This window comes from Moschus berezovskii, chromosome 15 (genome assembly GCF_049115385.1).
Source record: "Moschus berezovskii isolate FMDL1 chromosome 15, NW_MosBer_1.0, whole genome shotgun sequence".
NCBI classification, from domain to species: domain Eukaryota; kingdom Metazoa; phylum Chordata; class Mammalia; order Artiodactyla; family Moschidae; genus Moschus; species Moschus berezovskii.
Window position 1 is genome coordinate 36029255 of NC_142474.1, and position 18729 is coordinate 36047983.

The 18729-nt window shown below is 39.3% G+C and overlaps 1 protein-coding gene across 1 annotated transcript in view; it reads left to right on the top strand.

Annotated features, from left to right (window-relative positions):
• FERMT1 (FERM domain containing kindlin 1) overlaps positions 1-18729 on the top strand; it is a 71004-nt gene that overhangs the window by 20311 nt on the left and 31964 nt on the right. Inside the window, exons 4-6 of the mRNA XM_055432044.2 lie at positions 1986-2132; positions 3468-3681; positions 5558-5660. Of these exons, the coding sequence (XP_055288019.2) occupies positions 1986-2132; positions 3468-3681; positions 5558-5660 (464 nt within the window). The remainder of the gene's footprint in view (positions 1-1985; positions 2133-3467; positions 3682-5557; positions 5661-18729) is intronic.

An 18729-nucleotide genomic window follows, 5' to 3' on the forward strand; every position in this document is an offset into this window, starting at 1 on the left:
AAGGACTGATGCTAAAGCTGAAACTCCAATACTTTGGCCACCTCATGCGAAGAGTTGACTCACTGGAAAAGACTCTGATGCTGGGAGGGGTTGGGGGCAGGAGGAGACGGGGATGACAGAGAATGAGATGGCTGGATGGCATCACAGACTAGATGGACATGAGTTTGAGTGAACTCAGGGACTTAGTGATGGACAAGGAGGCCTGGCTTGCTGTGATTCATGGGGTCGCAAAGAGTCGGACATGACTGAGCAACAGAACTGAACTGAACTGAATGAAAATTTGAAAACAGTAAATGAGTAAATAAAATGTACATTTCAGACACCACAGTGGACTAGAAACACAAATATAGCTGGGGTCAAAAACTTGAAGTTTTTAAATAAATAGAAGCATTAAATGACTGAACTTGGCATTTCTAATAATCACTTTTTTTTTGGCCAAGATGCACAACATGTAGGATCATAGTTTCTCAATGAGGGATTGAACTTTGAAGCTATGCCCCCTGCAGTGAAAGTTCCAAGACCTAACCACTGAACCTCCAGGGAATTCCCTAATAATAATAATCACTTTTTATATCTGACCAACTGAACTTAAATCTAACAATAGGATGATTTTTTTTTTCTCTCAAAGAAAAGACAAGATACAAACCTTGGGCTTAGATATCAGTGGGGTTTTTGTTTTGTTTTGTTTTGTTACTAGTGCTTCCACTGGAAATTTTTATTCGTCTCCTGGTTTTGTGTATAAATTATACATTTGGAATGGTTACAGGTGTGTGTTGCAAACTGACAGTCAGACTTGTTTACTGGCAGCTCAACTGCCAGATTCAACCTCAGCTGAACTAAGAGGTGGGAATACCTGTGAAATTAGTGCATTTACCTCCAGGAAAGCTGCCCAGAGATTCTAACATCCACATTCCTTGATTTTTACCTGGTATCATAACAGCCCAGTGTACAATCAGTTCTCATTGGAAATGGCAGTTAGAAGTATATTTGAGTAATGGAGGACAGTGGGGACGATCTTCTTAGCTTGAATTCTCCAGAAGAAGACCTGAGATAAGAATTCAAGCACAAATATAATTTATGTGGAAGGTTACACCAGCAAACACTGGCTGGGAGTGGTGAAGTGAGACTGGGAAGAGAAGGCCACTAATAAGCGAGTGTCACTAATCAGCTCACACTGGACAGCTGGGGCCCTCTGGGAAGCGGTGTGGTCATGCCTTGGAGCTGTGCAACCAAGGGGCGAGGGAGCGGGGGTGTTAATATACCATTCCACCAGTCACTGAGTCATTGAGGGCTGCTCCTGGGGCGTGTTAACTCTCTGAACTCATGTGACCTGTTGCATCTCTGTCTGGGGAGTGAGGACTCTGGCATCCAGAGCAGGCCCTTGGATAAAGAGATACATCCTAGCTATCCCTCCTTAGGAGGTCAGAGTGCACCAAAACAGGGAGGGGCAGGAGGTGGACAAGGTGCCTAGGGTGTCTGCCACAGGGATAGAAGAAGCCACTGGGCAGAGAAAGGCTCTGAGGACCACTGGTCCATAAAGAAAAAGATGGAGTCCTTGCTGGTTCCTTAAAAACCTAAAAACAGAAAAGGAAGGGAGAAAGGAAAGCAGGAAGGAAGGAGGGAAAAACTGCTGGTAAGTAAATAACACAAGAACAGCAAAACACTAAGAATGGTTTAAGGGGGCGGCAAGCATGGGAAGGGGCCACCGTACTAGCATTGAATATGTTTGAAATAGTTTTACAATAGATTTAAAAACAAACCAGAAATTTTCCTGGAATGAATCTCCCTCCACTATTTGATCCCCATACACCCATATTGGGGGTCACTGATCTTCAATTGCTTCAAAAGGAATGTCATTTAGTTCCATTTACTTCTCAGGAATTTTTTGAGAAATGGTTTCAAATGCCCAACATGACTCAAAGTCTTAGAAGGAATTTTCTTTTTACTTCTTGCTTTTCTTTTTTCTTATTTATATTTATTTTTAGATATTAGAAGAGCAGAAGAACTGTCCTTATTAAAGCCTTCAGGTGAATATTTTAAAAAGAAGAAGAAAAAAGAAAAAAATAATAAGGAGCCCATAATTGAAGATATTTTAAACCTGGAGAGTTCTCCAACAATTTCAGGTCCATCTGGTAAGATTCATGATAGGTGTTTCATTATTTTAATTTATTATTAAATCCAAGAATTTCTTAAATTCTTAAGTCCCAAGAACTCTCCTCCCCTCTACTTAGCCTTTCCTCCTGTCTCCCTAAACAAGGACTAAAATTAAGGATTCCAGTGATAAGGAAAGAATATCCAACTAATTTTAGAACAGAAATTTTTTAATAAGGTATGTTATATAGCTCATTATTTTAATTGCATATATTGCTGATGAATGAAAAACTTGAGCAGAATTGACCATGAATTTGTGGGATAAGGAAATTTGTTAGATCCCTCAAACACACTTCTCTTCCTGATTCTACCTTCACCTGACTCTTTCCTAAACTCAATTTAAATCTTGCATTGGGTATGTAACAGGAGGGGCGGTAAAAATTCTAGAAAAGTGTTATCCTTTTACTTTTACAGACATACTCAGAGATACTTCAGACTGCTGTAATAAAGCGAGTTGCATAAATTTTTTGTTTGTTTGTTTCCCAGTGCATATAAAAGTTGTTTACACTATATTGCTACCATTAAGAGTGCAATAACAGTATGTCTTTTTAAAATGTACATACCTTAATTTAAAATATTTTATTGCTAAAAATGCTAACATCGTCTGAGCCTTCAGCAAGTCGTAGTAGTAAAATGAAAGATAACTGATCACAGTGACAAATATAACAGTAATGAAAAAAAGTTTGAAATATTGGAGGAGTTACCAAAATGTAACACAGAGTCACAAAGTTAAAAACAAAAAAACATATCTTTGAAGCATAGTGAAATGAGATATGCTTGTATATAAGAATGAATCTCTAGCTTGCTTGCAACATGAGAGTTTCTTGCATAGTATATTCCAGTACAAAGAATGAAAGGGATTATTTATACTTCCCTTATGCAAATTAGAGTCAGATGATTTATAAACCATCAACTAGCTAAGTTCTTTAAATTGGTAAGCATTGCAATTTAAGAGATTTGCCAAAAAATAAAGTATATGCGTGTATTCTGTGAGAGCTCCAGTTTTCTAATAGTGCCAGAACTCACTACTGATATAAGAGAATTTTGAATTATTGAGAAGAAGATAGTCCTACATTTGTCTGGGTTGATTTTGGAAGTTTTTACAGCCTATGAGTTTCCAAGCTTTCCAGGGACTAAATATTCAGACTAGAGTTTTACCTGTGTTTAACTTCTGCCATTATTCATCTGATTTTTCTAAATGATACAAACATTTAAGTTCAAAATCCATTTTAGTACAGGCAGTGTTGATAATTATTGTTCTAAAGATTCATATCCCAAATCTCATATCCTAGTTCGTACTTTCCTTTGCTTTGCAGTAAGTCCTGGCTTATACAGTAAAACCATGACCCCCACATATGACCCCATAAACGGAACGCCAGCATCGTCCACAATGACTTGGTTCAGTGACAGCCCTCTGACAGAACAAAACTGCAACATCCTGGCATTCAGCCAGCCCCCACAATCACCAGAAGCACTTGCTGATATGTACCAGTTTCGATCTCTGGCTGACAAAGCCAAGCTTAACGCAGGGTAAGGACATGACTTGTTTTACTTCTCTGTGAACTGATGTTAATGTAGTAAGAGAGATGCTGCGGAGATGAGGCAGGGAGGGGTTATTCAGTTCTCAAGTCAGCACACCTAGGAATTGTATACTATTCACAAGGTCAGCACTGATTTTAGCAACAAAAAAGACAAAATGTAGCCATTTGTCATTTCAATACATTTCAAGTGTGACAATATTTACACATTGGGTTAACTCAATGGTTTACTGGCATGTGAATGCTAATTCTTTGTTCCGACACATGTGCAAATTTTATGGGATGTAGATCAGCTTATAAGTGGGCTGGTCCCCTCTGTGGCAGCAGGGGACACCCAAGTGGCCCTGCTGTCTTTTGTAGAGCACCCCTTTTCCATTCTGCATTCCAAGTAGTGGGTCCTTAAGCTCTGAAGTGGTCTCAGAAAATACACTCAAACTATTTCTGAAACCACCACTTATTTCACTCACTGTTGTCCAAGTAAAGTCACATTTGTTAGTATTTTACTCCCCTGGATCCTAGTTCATACTCTCCTTTGATCCTGTGAGATCAGACCCCATGTATGTCCATCTGTCTGTCCTGCTGTGCTCTCATGCTCCCCATCCCCGCAATGTGCATGTTCATTCCTGTGTCACTGCCTTGCCTCCAGCTTTTCCTCTGCTCCAGGACCCTCTCCTTCCCTCCTGCTCTACTGGCCTGTCCCTGTTTGTCCTATAAGGCCCAGCCACTTACAGTCTTCTCAGAAGATCAGTCACTTCCCTCAAGTCCTGTTCTACTGCTCCAGTGTCACCTTGTTTCTTTAATATGAGGCTTGGTTACCCCACTGACTGTCAGTTCCTTTCAGATGGAGACTGCATCTTGGTTATTCTTATTCTCCCACAGGGGAATATATGATTATATAATAGAATATTTTATACATAAATAAAATCAATTTATATAAACATATATAAAACATATAAAATGAACTTCTATATACTCATATATAGAAGTTCAAGCCATTTTCAGTGGTACTGGAGGCCCCTCATTCCCACCTCATTTCGTTGTTAACTTTTATTCTCTCCTCACCATTACCCAGTATTTATCTTTCAGGCTCTAGAACTGTGCTACCCAGTACAGGAGTCACCAGCAGCATGTGGACATTTACATTTATGTTTGAATATAATTAAAATTAAAACATGGCACTGCTGCTGCTGCTAAGTCACTTCAGTCGTGTCCAACTCTGTGCGACCCCATAGACAGCAGCCCACCAGGCTACCCCGTCCCTGGGATTCTCCAGGCAAGAACTAGCCACATCCAAATCTTCAGTAGTCTCGTGTGGGTAGTGGCTATTCAATTGGACTGGGCAATATAGAATATTTCCATAGTTACAGAAAGTTCTAGACAATAAGATAAAACCACTTTGGGGTCAGACCACCTGGTGTGGAAGTGGTCAGCAGTCAGCAAGTACACACAGCACAAGTACGTGCAGCTGTCAGCAGCTGCAGATTCTCATTCTGGCTCCACCAGGAGGCACAGGACCTTGAACATGTCGCTTAATGTTACTGAAGCTCATTTTCCTCATTGCTACAACTAAGAAAATAAGCCCTGGCTCCTTCAGTGATTTCCTCTAAAGTGTCAGTGAGAAAATACATAAATACAAAAAAGCACTTAGAAAGCTATGTGATAAAATGGAGGCACAAGCTATTATCAAGTCATCTCCTTCACTGAGTTTAGATTATGTTACTTACCTAGACTTTATTCAAGGGTGTAAATAGATATACTTGCATACATTTACATGTATATATATATATATATATGTATATATATCATATTATATAATACTAAAATATGTGTGTAAAATTTACTGACTTTTAAAACTTATTGTTTTCTAGTTGGCTAGACTCCTCACGTTCCCTTATGGAACAAGGCATCCAGGAGGATGAGCAGCTGCTGTTACGATTTAAATACTACACTTTCTTTGACTTGAATCCCAAAGTAAGATACTTTTTCTCTATTCTCTCTCTCCTTTTTAAATGTAAATACATAGAAATGTAAAACTGAATCATTTAGTTACCAAAATTAGGATTAATTCTTGTAACATTCTGTTTAGCTCTGCAGGGTTAGATCAATAAGTGTATACTGGTCTCTGGATTTTCCTGTTGGTCTCTAGTGGTAATGGTGAGCTTCCCCTGAGTTAGGGGAGTCTCTAAGGACCTTCATGCCTGGTGTGTGCTGCCCCTCTCCACAGGGACCCAGAACAAGAAGAGAGTGATTGGCTCACAAGCATAAAGCCAAAGCCTTTCATGCTTAAGAAGAAAGGAGTTGTCAGGGCCAGGTTAAGAGGTGTAGGGGTTCTGGCGAAGAAGCCAGGACCCCATGAAAGCACACACCTGGCTCCCCACCACAGTGCTGAATGAGTCTTGATTGGTGAATCAGAGGGCTCACCTGGGTCAATAAAGAACCCAGCGGGTTGCCAACTCCCATATTAAGTGCACATCTCCTCCCTGAAGTTTCCCAGGACAGCTGAGTGGTGAAACAATGTCTGCCCTTTCTTTGCCCCAGCTCTCCCTTTTGTAGAGCTGTGAACCAGCACTTAAAATGGCCCAAAGTAGAAAATGCAAACTGGTCACCTGAGTGCACAGGATTGTATTATTTCCACCCCAGTACCATGTTGGCTGCTTTTGTCCAGTTACCAAAGGACTGCTCTTTGCGGAACCTGCTCCAAGTCGCCTTCTGCGCACATCCTTTCCTCGTGCATGGCAGTACCTCTGTCTCTTGTGCCACTGTCTACTCCTTAGTCCTCAATTTAAATTTGGGGCTCCCTGCTTCTCTAACTGGGGTCTTCTTTAAAATAAGCCCTATTTCTTGTCCTTCTGTGGAGCTCTTGCTCAGCTTTTGGTTGAGATCCAGCTTTCTGCCCCTGGACCTGGCTTGTGTCTGGACTGCATCACTTCCATCAAACCATGGTAAGAAAGCAAATTTTGGTTCTTCTTTGATTAAATCTTGAGGAGAAATCACTGTTACAGCTTTTCCTAACCAATTGTTTTAATTTTCCTGAGGGCAATGTGAACTATACAGCTATTAGGATTTTCTTTTTGTGTTGCCTATTAGAACCAAATCTTGAGTAGTGAAAGCAAACATTAAACTCACTGACTACTTTCTTGTTGCCTGGACCAAATAAAAATGATGTATGGAGACTTAGATCTGAAAATGACTTTGGGAATGTTTACTTCATTTCTTTTTTAAATTCTACAGCTGAAATTGTTGAGATCTGTGTAAATATATCCTTGACTTAGGAGACCACAGGAAAAGATATAGAGTCAAATTCAGAAAGTCACTTATGATTGGATTTCCTTCAAGAATACAGATCCACTATGCTAATGTCAAGTGAATCATAAGACATCTATCTATTCATTGGCAAGAAAACTGCATAACCACCACTCTGGCTACAACTCCCCACAAAGCACAATTCTGCCCCCAAACCCTTTGAAGTTCTGGATATAAATGTAAAACGTAAATATAAAGTGTTCATTGAAAGTTAAAAAAAAAAAAGAACCAAATCTTTTTTTTAATATTTATTTATTTTAATTGTTGATGATTGGTTACAATGTTGGTTTGATTTCTGTTATACATCAACATGAATTAACCATAGGTATATATATGTCCCCTCCCTTTTGAATCTCCCTCCCACCTCCCACCCATTCTCACCCCTCTAGGCTGTTACAGAGCACAGTTTGAGTTCCCTGAGTCATGCAGCAAATTCCCATTGGCTATCTATTTACATATGTTAGTGTATGTGCATCCATCCTACCTTCTCCATTTATCTCACCCTTTCCTCCTTCTCCCCCACCCTTGTCCGTACGACTGTTCTCTATGTCTGCATCTCCATTGCTGCTCTGTGAACAGATTCGTCAGTACCGTCCTTCTAGATTCCATATATATGTGTTAATATATGCTATTTGTTTTTCTCTTTTTGACTTCCTTCACTCTGTGTAATAGGGTCTAGGTTCCTCTACCTCATTAGATCTGACTCACATGCATCCCTTTATATGGCTGAGTAATATTCCATTGTATATATGTACCATTACTTCTTTATCCATTCATCTGTCAATGGACATCTAGGTTGCTTCCATGTCTTGGCTCTTGTAAATAGTGCTGCAATGAATACCGGGGTACATGTGTGTTTTTCAGTTCTGTTTTCATCAGGGTATATGCCTAGAAGTGATATTGCTGGGTCATTTGGTAGTTTTATTCCTAGCTTTTTAAGAAATCTCCATACTGTCTTCCATAGTGGCTGTGACAATTTACATTCATACCAGCAGTGTAGGAGGGTTTCCTTTTCTCCACACCATCTCCAGCACTTGTTTGTGGATTTATTTTTATTATGGACATTCTGTCTGAGATGAAGTGATATCTCATTGTAGTTTTGATTTGCATTTCTGGGCTTCCCTGGTGGCTCAGAGGTTAAAGCGTCTGCCTCCAATGCGGGAGACCCAGGTACAATCCCTGGGTCGGGAAGATCCCCTGGAGAAGGAAACGGTAACCCACTCCAGTATTCTTGCCTGGAGAATCCCATGGACGGAGAAGCCTGGTAGGCTACAGGCCACGGGGTCGCAGAGAGTCGGACACAACTGAGTGACGGAACGGAATAATGAGTGATGTTGAACATCTCTTCATGTGTTTATTAGCCATCTATGTATGTTTTCTTTGGAGAAATGTCTGTTTAGGTCTTTTGCCCACTTTTTGATTCAGTTGTTTGTTTTTCTGGTATTAAGTTGTGTGAGCTCTTATATACTTTGGAAATTAATTCTTTGTCAGTTATTTTGTTTGCTATTATTTTATCCCATTCTGTGGGTTGTCTTTTCACCTTGTTTATAGTTTCCTTTGCTCTGCAGAAGCTTTCAAGTTTAATTGCTGCTGCTGCTAAGTCACTTCAGTCGTGTCTGACTCTGTGACCCCATAGACGGAAGTCCACCAGGCTTCCCCATCCCTGGGATTCTCCAGGCAAGAACACTGGACTGGGTTGCCACTTCCTTCTCCAATGTGTGAAAGTTAAAAGTGAAAGTGAAGGTGCTCAGTCATGTCCGACCCTTAGTGACCCCATGGACTGCAGCCTACCAGGCTCCTCCATCCATGGGATTTTCTAGGCAAGAGTACTAGAGTGGCTTGCAGGTCCCATTTATTCATCTTTGTTTTTATTTCTATTATTCTAAGAGGTGGGTCATAAAGTATCTTGCTGTGATTTATGTCATACGGTGTTCTGCCTGTTATCTTCTAAGAGTTTTATAGTTTCTAGTCTTACATGTAGGTCTTTAGTCCATTTCAAGTTTATCTTTGTGTATGGTGTTACCAAATGTTCTAATTTCATTCTTTTGTAGTTGTCCAGTTCTTACAGCACCACTTATTGAAGAGACTGTTTTTTTCACATTGTATATTCTTGCCTCCTTTGTCAAAGATAAGTACCCATATATGCATGGATTTATCTCTGGGCTTTTTTTCCTGTCCCATTGGTCTATACTTCTGTTTTTGAGCCAATACCTTACTGTCTTGATGACTGCAGCTTTGTAGTATACTCTGAAATAAAGCAAGTTGATTCCTCCAGCTCCATTCTTCTTTCTCAAGATTGCTTTGGCTGTTCGGGATCTTTTGTATTTCCATACAGAATTGTGAAATTTTTTGTTCTAATTCTGTGAAAAATGTCATTGGTAATTTGATAGGGACTGCATTGAATCTCCAGTTTGCTTTTGGTAGTGTAATCATTTTCACAATATTGATTTTTCCAACCCAGGAGCATGGAATATCCCTCCATCTGTTTATGTCATCATGATATTGTACATCAGTTCAGTTCAGTTCAGTCACTCAGTAGTGTCCAACTCTCCGCGACCCCATGAATCACAGCACACCAGGCCTCCCTATCTATCACCAACTCCTGGAATACACCCAAACTCATGGCCACAGAGTCGGTGATGCCATCCAGCCATCTCATTCTCTGTCGTCCCCTTCTCCTCCCGCCCCCAACCTTTCCGAGCATCAGAGTCTTTTCCAGTGAGTCAACTCGTCGCATGAGGTGGCCAAAGTATTGCAGTTTCAGCTTTAGCATCAGTCCTTCCAATGAACACCCAGGATTGATCTCCTTTAGAATGGACTGGTTGGATCTCCTTGCAGTATAAGGGACTCTCAAGAGTCTTCTCCAACACCACAGTTCAAAAGCATCAATTCTTCGGTGATCAGCTTTCTTCACAGTCCAACTCTCACATCCATACATGACCACGGGAAAAACCATAGCCTTGACTAGACGGACCTTGGTTGGCAAAGTAATGTCTCTGCTTTTTAATATACTATCAAGGTTGGTCATAACTTTCCTTCCAAGGAGCAAGCGTCTTTTAATTTCATGGCTGCAATCAGCGTCTGCAGTGATTTTGGAGCCCAAAAAAATAAAGTCTGACACTGTTTCCACTGTTTTTCCATCTATTTCCCATGAAGTGATGGGACCAGATGCCATGATCTTTGTTTTCTGAATGTTGAGCTTCAAGCCAACCTTTTCACTCTCCTCTTTCACTTTCATCAAGAGGCTTTTGAGTTCCTCTTCACTCTCTGCCATAAGGGTAGTATCATCTGCATATCTGAGGTTATTGATATTTTTCCCGGCAATCTTGATTCCAGCTTGTGCTTCTTCCAGCCCAGTGTTCCTCATGATGTACTCTGCATATAAGTTAAATAAGCAAGGTGACAATATACAACCTTGACGTACACCTTTTCCTATTTGGAACCAGTCTGTTGTTCCATGTCCAGTTCTGACTGTTGCTTCCTGACCTGCATACAGGTTTCTCAAGAGGCAGGTCAGGTGGTCTGGTATTCCTATCTCTTTCAGAATGCGCCACAGTTTATTGTAATCCACACAGTCAAAGGCTTTGGCATAGTCAATGAAGCAGAAATAGATGTTTTTCTGGTACATAGAAAACCCTAAACACACGATCAGAAAATTACTAGAACTAATTAGTGAATTTGGTAAAGTCACAGGATACAAAATCTATAACAGAAATCACTTGCATTCCTATATACTAACAATGAAAAATCAGAAAGAGAAATTAAGGAATCAATCCCATTTACCATTGAAACTAAAAAAATAAAATACCTAGGAATAAACCTACCTCAGGAGACAAAAGAGCTATGTACAGAAAATTATAAGACACTGATGAAAGAAATCAAAGAACCAAATCTTTACATTTTCTATGACCTCAATTTTTAGTCTCATTCCTGACTCAACTTACTCTTTCCTTGCCTAGTTTCTAGGTAGCTTATTCTGCCTTGTTGTATGCTACCTATTCTAATACATAAGTTTTTTTTTTTTTCTGAAATCTGACAACACATAAATAAAGCATATTTATGCATTTTCTAATTGCTAAATCAGGAACGTGGCTCCATCTTGTCTGTTCAGACTTGTACCCCTGTTGTTTATTTTTTCATTTATTTATCAAACAACTACTGTGTGCCAAGGGCTTCGCAGATGGCTCAGTGGTAAAGGACCTGCCTGCCAATGCAGGAAATGGTCCCTGGGTCAGGAAGGTCCCCGTAAAAGGAAATGACAACCCAACTCCAGTATTCTTACCTGGAAAATCCCATGGACAGAGGAGCCTGACAGGCTATAGTACATGGGGTTGTACGGAGTCGGACATGACTTAGCAACTAAACAACAAACAACAACCATGTGCCAAAAGCTAAGATAGCAGCTGAGGACCCAAAACTGCTGGACATTAGAATAAGGTTTTCAACTTTATGAAATAAAACATAAGATTACAATAAGGAATAATTATATTGAACTATATAGTAACCAAAATCTTTTTCAAAATGGATATAAGTAAATCTCTTTCATTAATTGAATAAACAAGAATATATAGTGGCCATTCTCATAACTAGCTTAATATTGAAGTGGTGGTGATTCATGTGAGCATTATTGGAAAATAGCAACTGTGAGGAATATGAAAAATCTGTGGTTCTGGTAGTCATGAGTTCTCTATAATACTGTGGTTTGTTGCTAACATTTATCATGAATGGAAATGCTAAATTTCCATTAGGAGTTGGTGCAAATGGAGATGTAGTTTTTCCTCATCCAAGCTTATGGACTACCTGATTTAGACTCCCAGATTCAGAAACCCTGCCCTAGGATCACACTCAGGTCTTATTCCTTCTAGAATAAGAGCTTTTCTCTATTCTTGGTCATGCTGGCCCTTCGATTTTCTGAGCCACAACTGAATATGATTTCAGGACTCATACCTCTAATTGTACCATGTTCACGAGTTTTCTCCACAAACTGCAGACTCCTTGAAAATAGGGAACGCTTCTGATATATCCTTTGCCCTCCACCCCTACATGTTGCAAGGATGCTAGGAGAGTAATCCTTGGTCACTTGCTCTGTGATTGGATCAGCTAGGTCTTGAAGGCTCTCCTATCAGTTTCCTTGCCAAGAGATTCTACATTAAATTCCTTGCTTTGGTAATTGAGCTCACTACTGAAAATAAACTCAGTCATCTACTTCTAAAAAATTTGTCAGAAACATGTGAATGGCATTACAGTCAAAAAATTCAGATATGTCAGATCATTAGCCTAAGTAAGCAAACATGAAAGAGCAGTGTTAAATATGTGTTGTCTAAAACATGAAAGATTATGAGACTTCCCTGATGGTCCAGTTGTTAAGACTCCATGCTTCCAATACAGAGGGTGTGGGTTTGATTCCTGGTTTTGGAACTAAGATCCCACATGCTTCTCAGTGTGGCCAAATGTTTTTTAAAAAAGTAAAAATAATTTAAAAAGTGGAAGATTAAAAAGAATCATAATCCCAGAAGGGGGCAAGCACACCAAAGACAAAGGTCACCAGGGCCGTTGTCCTAGGCTCTTTGCCTCCAGTCTCTGCTTGCTTAATTGGTAAGGAATTCTCTGTCCACAGCCTATGAACAAAATGTATTTGAATCTAACAGCCAAATAGCAGCTGCCAACCCAAAAATGACTGGAAGATTCAGGCTGGCAGGATATGACTTTGCAGTGCAAGATGATCCCCAACCATCTAGAGTTGTGGCAGCCCTCCTTCCCTTCCCCTCCTAAAGTACAGAGTGCTTTAAATGAAGCCAAGTTTAAGGCTTCTGCTGTGTACTGGGTAGAGGGATACAGAAACTTAAGATAGAGTTCATGTTTTCAAAGAATCTACAATCAAATTAAGAAGAGCAAAGATAGCACCCAAGAAACCGCTGCAAATATACAAGGCACCCTGTATTTAGGAGCCAAATCAGTTCATTGGACCGGGGAGCTTCTCTGCTCTATCTTTCAGAGGAGAGATACAAGCAAGCTACAGGGTGTAGGCTACTGGAACTGATTTAAATCTCAGATGTATGAGAGTACTAGAATACAACATTTTAAATATATTACTTTAGAAATGCAAAAAGAATCCATAAAAGGAAAGATTGATAAATTTTAATTAAAAATGAAAATTGTATACATGGCAAAAAATTACAGATAAGTAGAAAAATATTATTGTAATACTTACTACGAACAGAAGGCCAGACTCTCTAATATATAAAGAGTTCTTCCAAATCAGTAATAAAATAGCAACAACCCAGTAGCAAAGGATGTGAACACATAGTTCATAGAAAAGGAACTACAATAGCTCTTAGTCTTATATGCACAAAAAATAAAAAGTTCCACACACTATCTTATTTATCTAGAGTGTGGAGAAACAGGTTCTCTCATACATACACTGCTTGTAGGTCAAAGTACAAATTAAGTCTCTGTGGAAGACTATTTGACAGTATCTGTCAGAATTACAATTCTGCATAGCTTTGACCCAGAAAATCTACCCTTTGGTATTTTTACCACAGTTATACTCAAATATGTGAGTCAATGTCTGTACACAAGAATAGTTATTATTACATTGTTTGTTTTAGGAAAAAATTGGAAACCACCTAAACATCTATCAGTAGAGAACTGGTTAGTTACATTATGATCCATTCATATAGTGTTGTGATTAGGAAGAATGAGTCAGCTTCCTTTTGATGGGAAACACGTTCAGAGAATATTATTGAGTAAAAAGGAACAAGATAAAAAAAAAAAAGGAACAAGATAAAAACAGTCAGTAGATAAACCACCATTTGTGCGGAACAAAGAAGAGAGATTGACTTTTTATTGTACACCTTTTGTCTCTTTTAAATTCATTCAAAATTAATTTCATCATTATATACTCTTTTGCCCTATTTAAGGACATTTTAAAATGTGTGCATTAAAAAAAAAACTTTTATGACTTCAAAGTAACAGTTTCCCTTTTATTAGGCTCATGTGGACTTTTTAAAGTCCAACCTCTTTGAAAAAATGTTTCTTTGTTATTAACTTCCTCCTTCAGTTCAGTTCAGTTCAGTCGCTCAGTCGTGTCCGACTCTCCGCGACCCCATGAATCACAACACACCAGGCCTCCCTGTCCATCACCAACTCCCAGAGTTCACTCAAACTCATGTCCACAGAGTCGGTGATGCCATCCAGCCATCTCATTCTCTGTCATCTCCTTCTCCTCCCGCCCCCAACCTTTCCCAGCATCAGAGTCTTTTCCAGTGAGTCAACTCGTCGCATGAGGTGGCCAAAGTATTGCAGTTTCAGCTTTAGCATCAGTCCTTCCAATGAACACCCAGGATTGATCTCCTTTAGAATGGACTGGTTGGATCTCCTTGCAGTACAAGGGACTCTTAGGAAGCAGATCAACTGTGTCCTTGAAAGATGTGTTTTCTACTTGATACTGCACTCAGTCCTCAGGCCTGCAGTATGTGGTTTACAAGCAGCAGTCAAGTCTAACATCTTAGAGAAAAGTGCTGTCAAGGCAGGAGGTAATCAACCAGAGCCTTCCATACTTCATACATATATGTGTGTGTATGTTTGTGTGTTAGTTGCTCAATCATGTTCGACTCTGTGCAACCCCATGGACTTTAGCCCACCAGGCTCCTCTGTCCATGGAATTCTCCAGGCATGAATACTGGAGTGGGTTGCCATTTCCTTCTCCAGGGGATCTTCCCAACCCAGGGATCAAACCCAGGTCTTCTGCATTGCAGGTAGATTCTTTACTGTCTAGGCCACAAGGGAAGCCTATATAGATAGATAAGTGCATATATATACACATATATATGTACACATTTACATTTGTTTTTTACAAAAATAATATAACAGGCTTTACAGAGTTCTATTAATTCTTTAAAGTTACATAGTCAAGGTCTATGCTTCAATATAATCATTTTTTACTCTGGAGTAAAATGGGAATTTTAAGCCTAAAATTAGATTTCAGATACTAAACAGAGGCCATATAACAACACAGATGTGATAAATCTTGATTATCACATAACTAGAAATATGTTGCTTTTATCCTTATGCTGGTCTTACATATCCCCCATCAATTAGTTTCAAGTAAAATACAAAAGCAAAATAGTTCACTGAAGTAATCTTCTTTTCGTTACATTAGCACATATGCCAAATTATACTAACTGCATGATAATCTTTGTGTACCGAGGCTATATTTTTAGCATGTGCTCCTATCTACTTCATTAAATACAGCATCCAGCTAGCAACCACAAAAAAGGAATGCGTGCTGAACAGCAAAAAAGAGAACAACAACCTGCAGGATGGTGTCTTACAGCGTTTGTTGTTTTTTAGTCACTAAGTCACGTCCAACTCTTTTGCAACCCCATGGACCGTAGCCCACCAGAATCCTCTATCCATGGGATTTCCCAGGCAAAAATACTGGAATGGGTTACCATTTCCTTCTCCAGAAAAGGCACATCAGTTTTAGTAAGAGGCTTAAAAGATACTAAAAGTTGCTACCCAACTAACAGAGAATCTTGAATGATTAGATCAAATAGTAATCCTCTCCTGAGACCATGAAAATTACGGGAGTTAGGCTTTATTATATTTTCATATTGTTGATTGGTGGAAGGAGAGAGGTTTATTGAACTGACTAGATGGGGAAAAACAGGGATTTGAGCAGTGGAGGTGGTAGAGTCCACATGCTTTGGTGATTTCTATTTTCAAATAACCAGGAGACAAAGGAAATCGAGGACCAAGGAGAGGGCAGCAGTAGCCAGTCCCCACCAGGGAAAAACGTGTTTCTGAATCACTGAAACCCCTGAAAGAGTTCTCAGGGAAAACATTTTGGGGCCCCTGTTAGCAAATGAACCTGCAAAAGACCAAGGACCCTGTGCTCAGTGGGAATGTGAACAGTCCGAAGAGGAAAGTCCAGAGCTCTCTGGATGCAGCAGACGACCTGGGGTTCCTCAGCAAAAGCCAGGCCTGGCCCGGCCTGTTCTCCTGATGTCAGTCTGGAAAAGTAGGCAACTCTTGTTAACCAATACTTTCAAAGAACTGTTTTACTAGACTTGGGAATGGAAAGGAGATAAGTAGTTTTAGGTGTGGAAGTGCTTATTCAATTTTTTAAATCTGTACTGACTGCATTTGAGAGAAAAGCCTTATTGAGTGATTTAATTTACTTTCACTAATCAGACAGACCAATAGATACGTACATGCATACATATATATATATATATATAAATATGTATGTGACAAATGACAGTTTATTAGCCCAATTCAGATTTCAGCAACTTCACATATTATTTAAATTGTGTGTGTCAGCTTGAATTAAGGGCAGGGGCCTTTTGTGGGGAGAGGGTTGGGAGTTGGTTGCCTGGTTTTTGGTGTGCACTGTGTGTACGTGTGGTTTTTTTAGTTTTCATGTCTTTGGATGGTAGTATAATTGACATGCCATAAAATTCACCCATTGTAAGTGTACAGTGTAATTTTTAGTAAATTTACATAGTCGTGTAGCCATCACCACAATCTAGTTTTAAAACACTTGCATCGTGCAAAAACATTTCCAATCATGCCCATTTGTGGTCAGTCTCTGCCCCCAGCCCCAGCCTGCACCTGATCTGCTTTCTGTCTTGAGTTTTGCCTTTTCTAGAAATGTCACATATGGAATCATACAGTGTGTAGCTTGTGTCTGGATTCTTTCACTCGGCATGATGGCTTTGATGTGTATCTGTGTTTTTGCCTGAGTGGTGTCCCATCATGTGGATGGATACATGTGGATACATTTTGTTTATTCCTCTTCAATTTGAGGGACATTCAAGTGCTTCTGCTTTGGAGCTGTTATGAATAATGCTGCCATGAATGTTTTCATGCTTGTCATGTTTCAGTTTGTTTTTGGAGGATTCTGGGGCAAACTCCTGAGGGTTTCCATGACACCTGGCAAAGTTAAGAAAACAAGGACAGACTTTCTTGAGATTGGTATTATTCCTGCCTCCTGAAAACCACACACTTGGATCTGCATTTGCCCTCCTTTCCAAGCAGTTTTAAAAGCAGTGAGAAGGAGGAAGCCTGCAGGCAGGTCACAGTCCCACTGTCCTGAGAGCAGCGCTGCTTCCCAGGCTTGCCTTACTGTGGATTTTGTCCTTCCTTGTCACTTTTTTCCCTACTGTGCATAAAGTTAATGCAAAAGGAAAAGTGAACTAATGCTAACCAACTGATGATAAACCTGTTTACATACTCTGAATGTCTTTCTATTTCTCCGCCATGTTTTCTTCAACATTTTTATCTTTTTTAAAGGGTACAGTATAAACTCAATATGAAGAAAAACATAGGAGTTACTGTTTAATCGGAACAGAATTCCAGTTTTGCAAGATGAAACGAGTTCTGGAGTCAGATGGTGGTCAATGCAAGTGTACTTAATGCCACTGTGTACACTTAAAAATGGTTAAGATGGTAAATTTCATATGTATTTGTAGAAGGAATTTTTATAAATCAAACATAAAAAGGAAGTAGTTACAGTAAAAATGGAAAGTAATCCTTTACCATGATCTTTCTCCCAAGAGGTAGGCATGGTTAACAGCTTAATGGTTAACCATCCTTGCAGATTTTTTCACATACATTTATAAACATGTATTTGCTTTTGTAGCTTGCTTCTTTTTACTTTATATCAGCCATATTTTCATGTCAGCATATATGTGTCTGACTCACTTTTTTTAACTACTACAAAATAATCAAAGAAAAGGCTAAACCATAATTTATCAGGACCTGTGGGTTGCTTGAAATTTTTGCTCTTTCAAAAACTGAATATTCTTGTTCAAGTATCTTTGATGAATGACTTGTATTTCTTTAGAATAGTAACCATGGACATGCTCGTGAAAGGGCAAAAAGATCCTGCCAAAGTGCTTCCTACTGACATATGTGTTAGTGCCAGTTTACACCACATCCTCACCAACACCACACATTATCAGTACTTACAACCTAGATAAATCTGATAGGAAAATAGAAATTATGTCATCTGATTTTAGTTTTAATTCTCTGATGATTAGTGAGGTTGAGCATATTTTCCAATGTTTTTGTGGCCATTTGGGTTTCATCTGTGGATTGCGTGTTTGTATATATTTGCCCCATTTTTTATTGAATTCTTTATATTTTTCATATTGATTTATAGGAACACTTATTTATTGCAAATATTTTCTTTCAATCTATATCTTGTCTTAACATACAATCTTCTCTAGGGTATTTTTCGCCATTAAAAATGTTTAAATGATTTAAAAATGATTGTAAGGTCAGTCTTGTGCATCATAACCTAAAGGCTTCCTGTCTTGCTTAGAAAGGGCTTCCTCTCTGAAAGGCAACAAAGTTTTCTACTGTTTCCTTGTAATAGTTTTGATTGTTATCTTTAGATTTTTAAATATAATATGCCTTTAGATATAAAATCATATACCATGCATTTCACATACCAACATTTCACTCATTTAAAATGTACAAGTCAGTGGTTTTTAGTATATTCAGAGTTGTGCAACCATTGCTGCTGCTGCTGAGTCACTTCTGTTCTGTTCTGTTCCGTCGCTCAGTCGTGTCCGACTCTATGCGACCCCGTGGACTGTAGCCTACCAAGCTTCTGCATCCATGGGATTCTCCAGGCAAGAATACTGGAGTGGGTTACCGTTTCCTTCTCCAGGGGATCTTCCCGACCCAGGAATCGAACCCGGGTCTCCCACATTGGAGGCAGAAGCTT